Here is a 10,241-nt window from a genome sequence, read left to right on the forward strand (position 1 = left end):
CAGTCCCCGGGTTTCCGTCAGCCTTATGTTCTACTTGAAATCAAATTGCACGAAATCAGCGAATATACACTCATTTGCAAATAATTTCCCGAATTTACTTTGTTTTTGAAGGTGGTTAAAAGTAGCTGATGCTTATAATCGTTCTTGACAAATATGAGCTAGAATAATGACCGGAGGGAAAGTAGGAACTTATGTAAGTGAACCTAGAAAAGATTTGACTGTATCAACTGCTGCAAACCAAAAACAGAGAGATATCTTGTTCGTCCGGGTGACTAGTACGTCCTGGTAGTTGAGCTGGGTAATAGTGATTGCCAACGCTTCATCACTAAAATGAGCAGAAATATCAGTGAGTTTTTTCAGAGTGGAGGACAGTGTAGCGATGTGTCACTGTATGTTAACGTAGGTGCTGCTAGTCGGGGTTGACCTTCGGTTACGACTGTTTCTTCAGCAGAATGGTTCTATTGACTTTATCTTGTAGATAACCGTGTGGCGTTTAAGCTTGGACATTCGGTACGAAAGTGTTAGTTGTGAACATCCGAATCTAATGAAAATGAAAGAAACACTTCTAATAATGTCGTTTAGCGACAGATATGCAGATATCCGTGGGTTGAAGGTCACTGGCATTAACACTGGTACACAATTCTGAAGTTGAATCCAGTCAATTGAAACGATAACGACAGTGAAAACTGTAACAGAATATGCACAAGGTAACCTTGTAAATCAAATTCATTCATTCCTTAGGTCACGGACACACTGACTGCTATCGAACAGTCAATGGTCCCATTCAGATTGTCAATGTTCCTTGTGGAGGATCCGATTAGCATACCGAACTGTGGTTCGGATTCGTAAGGCTTCGACAACGTTTTCACCAAACTTCGAACTACTGGTAATTTTCGTGAGTAACTCATGTACTGGCAAGAACAGAACTAACCAGCATTTCAACTAACGTTTACTGATACTCGTTTTCATCAGCATGAAAGAGCGATTCGGAATGTTCCAGTTGACGAAAACAAGTTTTCACAATATAATTTACAATTTACCCCTTTGTCTCCAGTCATCCTAATTAAGTTTAATCTAATGATTTTACAAGGTAGAGGCAAGCCTGCAGTGTCAATCAGCTTATACTCGATTCAGCTTCGAAGTGTGTCATCCGAAAGTTAAATGAAATGTCTGGGATGAGTCAGCGGACTCTCACTCCAACAGAAGTAGGTTGCGCTAAACATGCGCAGCAATACTATGTGATAACACGAATCTATGCTCCAATTTCCACTTTTCCTTCACACTCGTACTCGTGACAATAACGACTTTATAATGGACTTTTACAGGTTTTCCAGTGCATATTGAATGAAAGCATGCTGAACCAAGTGTTTAAATCACATGGTGGTAGGTTGGGCGGAAGTACAACATATCCGTGACAAGTAAGATACTGTGTCGATGCCTGACGAATTCATTAGTATGGCGTCGCTCTACTTTATTGCGGATATCTGACGATTATCCTTAGTAGTCTTTTTCGTTGGGAGATTGTACCGACTCATCTACTAATATACTGTCATTTATTTTTGAAGATCACGGTCACAAACATGAAAAGTGAATGCAAGCAACGAATGTGAAAGGGTAACAGGAGAATCTGAGATAAAAGGGAGAAACATCTCATTCAAATTCATGCCACCAACAGTTCCAGTCAGATGAAATGAATCCCAACGTGTACTGATAGTTATTCCCTGTATGCTTTGTAACATTTGACCCCTTTGTCATGCACGTGATACAGTTTTCACATATTATAGCAATTGTCCATTGTAACAGAGGGTCAAGAACTGTTACCTGCAAATTACGTTACCTAATAGTTGGTTTAATCACGATTGTGTTGTGAGAAGTTTCTCTGCGTACCCGAGCAGAAGCAGCCCAACAAGTAGGAAATGATGTCCAACTTTCACATTTCAGACTTGTCTAATTTGGGACTAACCTTTGTCTAACTAGGACATAGTGTGATTCATTCCGAACTGCATATGACTAATGGACATTTGTCTGTGGGGACACTTGGAATTACTAGAGATCAGTGCAAAGAGAGGTATTGTAGATGCGTTCCTGGCTTTCTGGAGATTGTTTTCAAGAAGGGCCACCCTCAGGATTGGACCTCTTTTAGCAAGCAGGTTCTTTTGGTGTTTGTGTAGATTAGAAATTACCCCTCAGTTTGATCAAGATCCATTCAACTACCGACTGAGATATTATTTTACAAGGGACTAAAATCCAAAAGCTTTCATAGTCTGTCTTCAGTCATCTTGCTTTAGTTTGCACAATTCGGCGTAAAAACCGTTTTGTTGACCAAGTTTTACTGAATTTCCACACCGGGGCAGCACTATTTGGGAATCTGCATAAGATGCTGAAAACAGATTTCCGCTAGATCAAGAAATATCTTGACAATTACGGTAAACACTGCAGTGCAATCGATCAAAATTTATGCCACCGTAAATCAGTTTAACGCCACACCCAGAATTGGGAAACCAAGCTCTCTGATTACTGGTATTTCATTGGTCAATTCACCCAGCGATCGTTTGACAATAAAGCATGAGGATTAGGCAGGGCAAAATGTAAGGATACGTCTTGGCGTTCTGAAACGGGAAAGACGATGTACCTATAGTGGCAGTCGTTTACTCACCTTCATGAGTTTTGTGCAGTAGAGTATATTGGTGTAATTTCATGCAATTTGCACTTATGCAGAACGTAAGATTGACGGAAATTCGGAGACTTTATTTTACCTGATGAGCTCCGAGAAGGGTGAAACCGGTCGTGAGCTGTCGAAGATTCTTCAAAAACCTCTTTACTTATGTTCCACTTCTGTATAACAGCCTATATTTCAGTGAAGGCAAGTGATACACCTGTTAGACAATCCTTTTTTAAATGCGAAAATTGAATGCTGAGTTAATCGTTTTCATGAAAAACAATGCCTTACTGAATCTATAGAAACAAATCAGATTTGAAGACATCCATTCAAAAAGGAACCCAAACCACACATCGTGGCAGTATATCCGTCAGAATTACTGTAGTGCATCAAATCGTGGGTATTTCCTAAATCTCTTCTCTGGTTAGAAGAGATCCACTGCTCCGAAACATATTTAGAATAATGGAGAGTTTGCGTTGTAAGTGAAGCCAATCTATAATGAAAAGCGGAGAAGCACTATACAGCACTTTTGACCTTATGATAATCGTAAGCGATGGGCATATCGCGAAATTCCATTGAGTCTCGAACACACGGCCTCACAACTAGTAGCCGTTCATTCAAGACGTTCGGTTCACAGTACGGAATTTCTAATAAAATTCTCGAATCGGCTCGAACCATCGACGTATTTGGAGTGTTAGATTGTTGCATGCAGAACAGGCAACTAGCTCTTACAAATACCTAGTTCTGGCTATCACGTAGCATTCTCAGCCTGCAGGAATTTGGCATTTTTAATCAGGATGTAAGATTTTTCAGTGTGAATGAATTTTTTTCGCTTTAAGAAATCTTGAAAATGTTTGGCATAATTAATGATCCCCTGCGGACAGAACACCTAGCCGGTATTTCATCCGTTACACATGGACTTCACTTTGAAGCTCTAAGGTCTTGACGAATGAAAAAGGCTTTGTGGGGCTAAAAACCGGCCTGAATGGGATTGGTTTACACGATACCATTTCCAACGTTCCCCTTTTGTTCTGGGCTGACTGCGTGGGCGTGGTCAAGATGTTTATCTTATCATCTGCCTCTCTATATAAGGTTCTTGTTGAATCTGATTAGAAGGACAGTGGCGTAAACAAACTCGAGGGATTTTGGTCCCAGACTATTTTGAATAGGTGTGAAATATTTCGCGGAATTCTCCTGTTGCTCCTCATAGACAAAGGAAATGACAAAAAATGTGAGTCAGTCTGCCTCCTGATCCATTTGAATGCTACTTCATAGAATGTTACCGTGCTGTTTCATATATCGATAAAAGGTTTCAAGGGATTATGGTGCCCTTCAAAATAAATAGCTTTTAGAAAATAAGCAAAAGCACATGTATTCCAGTAAACCCAATGTTTGGCGGCAACCAAAAAGCATGTAACGGAAACAACTAAAGCCAAAAACCATCACGTCGATACAGACAGCAAAGTTAAAACCTGTGTCGATTGAGGTGTGACTTTTAGTACCTGATGCAGTATTGTGGCTTAACTATGTTAACTAACTATGTTAACTATCCGTCCGCTGTTTTGTGTCTCCACGTTTAGCCTTCTGTTTTTCTTCTCCTGAGGAACAATGCACTTTTGACAGCTTCGTGAGCGTTGGTCAAAATGTGAAAAACCAGCAGCTGGCCGGCAGCAAGATGGCTATAGGGGAGTCATTTTCGTGGGCCAGCTTGACAGCTTACGCGGCTTAGAGCAGGAGACAGCGGCGGATCAAAGAAAGAGTAATAGCCGCTTAAAAGGCTGCTAACTGAGTTCGTTTCCTCACGTAATGCAGAAAACTTGAATAAATTCCTAATTCATGTACCATAATACAAATATACGCAGTGAATTTCACAGAAATCAGGATAATCGCTGACAGTCAGCCTAAAGAGTACACATCTCCAATAAGAATAGTTGGGTAGGATGCTAAACTAGCAGCCGGTTCCTGTTGTAGCAACCGATAAATAGTGAAATGAACCTAGCGGTTTCCCAATCCTTTCTTTTCTTCTGACCTGCTCAGGACAGCAAATCAACCTGTGTACTCCAAAAACACTTGAATTTACTGTACATAAGATCGTTTGAATTTGGGCTAATTACTGCTTGTCACACAGCGGAATAAATTCCTCCTCAAGATGTAAAATTTGTGGCTTGTGCTGTTTGAGGTATGCAGGGCAAAATTATTCATCTTTCAGTGATTTGTCACCTTTGGATGGTTGTCAGCACGACTGATCGGTCCTCAGTTTAGCTTGCAAAGTATGCCAGTGGATGATGCTCTCTGGATAAATGAACGATCGGAGTTTCGTTTAATATGACGGATGGGGGTTGAAGAATCGAAGAAACCATGTACACACGATACAAGCAAGACACAGTTAGATGGAATAATATTCCCTAGTTAGCCAGCAACAGCTGTATCAGCTGAGTCACATTGCATCCCAGCTGACGCGTCAACATTTTCTGGTGCACTTATGATGTAATTTCTGACGTGTTTGGCTTTAAATCAGTTATTAAGTAAGCTTGCTTATTTGAGCATTATTGTTTTTTATTTCAACAAATTTTAATCAAAACTCTGTATGATTCTTTCAGCCTTTATGAAGTTGGACCGGTAAGATTGTTAACCCCAAGATCTGACTGAACAGCGTCAGGTGGGGTTAAACAGTTCACGTTGCGTTTTTCATTTGACAGGCAGCGGATAGTTTTAACGGTGCGATGCAACCATGAGATGACACTCTATTGTGCTCAGTCGCCGGATAGCACCAGAATGTCCGGTGGCTGACTTTCAGTGACCTCCAAGTTCGTCCTACTCGCCACAAAAACGCACCTGTTTTCAACGTCCATATTACAAGGTTTTCGGAAAAACTAAGCAAGGACAGATTGGGCTGCAAACCGTTTTCTGGGTGTAAACAGAATAAGGATATGTAAACAATAGAGAACTTTTACTCGGATAACGTGCGCAAGTGGGACCACAGTAGTTACATTCCAAAATAGTTGGATCAGATTCAAAATTCGTTGGATTTGTTGATGTTTCAATATTTTTTCAGCGGCAAAAGATGGCATAGAAAATGACAACAATATATGAAAAGCGGACAAAAGAGGGTACGCAGACTAAGATTTGGTGTAGGTCTACTTTTGTTGTAATTGTTTAAAATGAGCGCTAAGTAGCCTCTTGAAAATAATGAAAGAGGGATAAATTATAAAAAGCAAAGAAAATCCTGAGATCAACGGAACCATTGCGAGAATCAGCGTTTTATTGTTTGACTTCCTGACAAGCTGGTTCCTAGGAGGTGAGATCTTGAAGTGTAACTATGTAAAAAAGCCTCAAAATACTGGTTGGGGCAAGAAGAAGTTCAACTCAACCTTTTGCTTTATTAGGAGCTGTGTAATTCTTTTGAGTATGGGGGGTTATACTCAAATTCAGTGTTTTTCCCACTCAATTTAGGCCAAAGAGAACGGTCTCATCAGGGGCAGAGCAAATATTTTAGGGCAACACTTTTCATGTTGAAATATGTGCATTTTTAGGAGAAGGTATCTATAAAATTCCTGTGGACAGGTAACAGAAGGTGTAAGATGTCTCTAAGGAAGTCTCAAGATGCTTCGATGACGATTTAAAAGCCATAAGAGAGTAGGACTTCACGGCCTTTATGGCTTAAATACCCTTTTGGACACGTGCCTAGAAATTCAAGCATTTCAGCAGGACTTTAGCGGTTTGATCTTGAGGTTTTTTCTTGAAAGCTTCGTTGAGAAAGGACAAGACTTATAATCGTTAAAACTATGCGGAGTAATAGACTTAAGCGAACCCCAATTTTCTCGAGAAATGGTTTTCAAAATTCAGGAACGAAACCGGATAAAACGATTACACGAAATTGGCGGATCTTGCAGGTCAGTGATTCTGGGGTAAAACTTAACTCACAGGTTTATTTCTGCTCGTTGAAGCAGCTTCTCCAGGAACTCAGGAGCTGCTAACTTATATATTTTTATGGATGAAAGAACGGTTTTTACCCTGTTGAACCGGTACATCAAGAAATTTTGTGTTGCCTCTAAATTTTGTGTGAAAAATATTCACACTCCATATCTCAAGGAATGCATTCCACGATGTTCTTTTAAACAACTGCCGTTCCAAATTCTTTCACTGTTCAATGGTTTCTTTACAGAATAGTGCACTCGAAATGATATTTGCCTGCGCTGCACGATGCATTATCATCGTGTTCAATATAATTTTCATGGTAAGTGGGTTTATTGCCAAATGTCATAAGTCACATTTTCTAAGTAAAATTCAGAATTTCTCGTGAAAACATGCTTAGAGACGACCTACTTTATTCTCACTTTAAAGTTTGGCTAACTTGCGGAGCAACCAATTCTATGAATCCAGCCAAGTTGAGGAGGTCACAGTAATATGTTCCACTCACAGGGACGCCGGCCCCCTCTGCTTATTTAGAAGAGAATCCCACATAAGTGAATCCCACATAAGATTTTCGAGACAGTTTAACCTTCTGACCTAAATGGTACCGATGTTTATACTCACACTGATCAGTAAAACCAAATTCATTTTCAGTTGAACACCTCAGTGAAATACCCAAAAAGCAGACTTTGAGCGTTTTGCTGTGATTAAATGTCGCTAATATTTAAAAACACTGGTCATAATTAAACTACGAACGGCAACTTTAAAGACGGTGAATTATTGGGTAGTCTTTCAAATAAGTCTAACTATAATATAAGAAAAATAAGCAAAACAAAGCCGCTCTATTGAAGAGAGAAAAATTGAGTTTCTGTTTGGCTTTGGCTTATCAAAAACATCCCCTAACTACCAACTGCCTTTCAAAATACAATACCGTCCAGACGGTATCCTTTCTTCGTGTAAGGAAGCTACACATCCGCGTTTGGTCTCATATGTTTCCCTAACCTCTTTCTAAATGTTGTACATAAAATTCTTGAAAAAAAAACTGCTTTTCTTTCTAGGTGCACTTTTAAACAAGTTATCCGAAAAGGCAAAAGGCCTGAAAAATATTTGCATGTTTCCCATAGTTATCTTTTCATTCACTCTTGCGCTTCTTGTCCACTTGTACTACAGTGTTTATTAGGTGGTTGGAGGAGAAGAACCTTGACCTATTCGATAAGTTATTTGGCTCTTACAGAACATCTTGACATCCCACGCGTATGTGGTGAATGTGATGGACAGGACAAAGATATAATTGTACAAAATACTGACTATCAACTTTTATGACTTCGCAACACTCCAGAACTTGCTGCTCATCACAGATCACCTCGGAATTGTATCGCTCATTACCCAAAAATTTTCCCAACTTCACACAATTTAGACGTTTTCACTCAAAGAAAACTAGAGTATTCATTTTTGCATTCATGAGCTGACCGCTTCGTCTACTATAATTAAAGAAAATGCAGGCGTTTGTTCACAATTACTGTGCGCATTTTGGAGATGGCGGTAATAATCGATTATACCATACCGGAGACTTGCCAAATCCCTGATTGAACCAAGCAAGCTCCCTCATCCGTGGGCTTTTAAAGCGAGTTGATAGCAAGACTTAATCCTACCAGCCTGCAGTTTAGAAATTCTAAATCGTTTCCTGGAAAACAGAATAAAAATCAGCAGAAATTTTCTCGCCGAAACTAGTCAATAGATATCAAACATATGAATGGAGTTCATCTTCCTGGGAAGCACGACGAGTGCAGTTTGTACTTCTGTCCGGGGTTCCGAGAAAAGTCAGCAAGGCATTATATGGAAAGCGTCATATTTTTTTGTTTTTCTGCCGACAGGACTAGATATGTAGATCCACTACTAAGTCCAAGCCTATCGCCCTCACGCTGTTCGTTGCCTTTGTCACCTATAGTAGATGAAGACAAGTGAGGTCACTTCTGAATTCACAAATCAGTTAGCGTAACCATCATCTTCACCCCGTAAAACCATACTACCAATTAGGGGTTTCTACTTCTAAAAGAAAAATGAGACGCCAAAAGACATTTTTAATGGCGAGACGACTTTTGTTGATGCCGGGTACACGACAACAATTCAGTTTCTGCACCGATTATAGGCAGTGTATTGGAGCTGTTTAGTCTCAGGTGGCTGTTTCTGAATGGGTCAAAACTTTAAGCCAACGCTTTTAATTCATTAGATTCTTTCATAGCGTATAGCGTTCTGTTTCGGCATGACCCGTTGTAACCTGATAAATAAGCATACTAACGGATCCACTTAACCCGGACAGCTTCAAAGATTTCACTTGGATAATTAAGCCAGCTTACTCCAGCGTGGTTTGTATTTACATTACGTGTTGTTAATAACATCTGAGCTAAATTACATTTGGGCTTACGAAGTGCGTTATGACTTACATTTGAATGCAGAGCCATAATAACGTTCATCTGTTTGGGGCGTGGGAAAGAGAACCTTTTCTATTGGAAAATAAGACTTGTCAAGTGATGCCAATGGTCGTTGGCTTGTTCGCTGAGCTGGGCAGTTTGGTTGCAAATGTTTCATCACGCTACGCTACGCACAACTACGCACTGATGATGTCACCTCGATTGGCGATGAAACAAATGCAACCAAATTATTCAGATCAGCGAACAAGCCAACGACCATCTACGCTACCTGAGCTACCGACATTCTCCTCTATAGTGACAAACATGTTAACAGTTCGCCCTTAAATGACGAAGCATTAGCATACACAAAGATAGAGGACGCACCATTTAAGATTGAATTTAGTGCCCTGATAGGTGTTCAGCCAGAAACAAATACACCTGTTTTTGTGACTAGCCGATCGGAAGGTAGGATGTCATGTCACTGCGACTGAAAACATCTGTTGACTGCAAAGGATGACTAAACAGTTGTTTGAATAATTTAAGGGCACAACCGTTATAATCGTGCTGAGAAATACCCTCTAGTAAGCAAGCAAACCAAAGCTGATCACATCACAGTCTGTAAATACTTGTATCCTAGATAAACTGTGGGCTTCAGACGGTCCTAAATAAAAAATGCAGAATAGTATCCACAAGGCTTATGCAGTATTTTTTGTAAACTTGATTTGCCGATTTCTCACTTGGCAGAATGGACAGCTTTGAGTAGAAACCGCAGTACTGGAAGTACATTACAAGCAGAGCAGTCACTCGTAAGTGGATAAGCTATTTGTTTGGAGGCAATAACTCTGGCAACAAAAATAACTTGTCAGACGCACAAAAAACAGCCATTGCTTGCCCACTCCTATGTGCTATTCTAACGCCATGACGCATGGCTGTTTTAACAACTTATTGTGTACTGACATACAATAGGTAGAAACTGTGCATCTGGTGGCCTGTTCTGAAAAGCTCCATAATATCAATGCCATTGAAAGCAGTGAATACATAAGGCAAATCGTGATATGATGTGATACTGGAATTCTGTTGGCAGACATCTGGCCGTCGGTTAACTAGAAAATTATGGGGAAATCTTGACTCAATGTACAATGCACTGTTGTTTTGTACACACCGGCCTGAATGAGTGTTATTCGAAATTTGACGTATATAAACGATACGAACTTAATCCACATCTGTATATCATTCCACAGCCGAAGTCTAACCACAAT

General features: G+C 40.0%; 1 protein-coding gene across 1 annotated transcript; it reads left to right on the forward strand.

The window, feature by feature from the left end:
- Positions 1-166: 166 nt before the first annotated feature.
- Positions 167-9,327, forward strand: T265_10783 (hypothetical protein; the record flags this gene model as incomplete). Its single annotated transcript, XM_009177252.1, has 3 exons — positions 167-193; positions 6,825-6,896; positions 9,028-9,327. 3 exons carry the CDS (start codon positions 167-169, stop codon positions 9,325-9,327), a joined length of 399 nt encoding a protein of 132 aa, XP_009175516.1.
- Positions 9,328-10,241: the final 914 nt, after the last annotated feature.

This window comes from Opisthorchis viverrini, assembly GCF_000715545.1.
Source record: "Opisthorchis viverrini unplaced genomic scaffold opera_v5_407, whole genome shotgun sequence".
NCBI lineage: Eukaryota > Metazoa > Platyhelminthes > Trematoda > Opisthorchiida > Opisthorchiidae > Opisthorchis > Opisthorchis viverrini.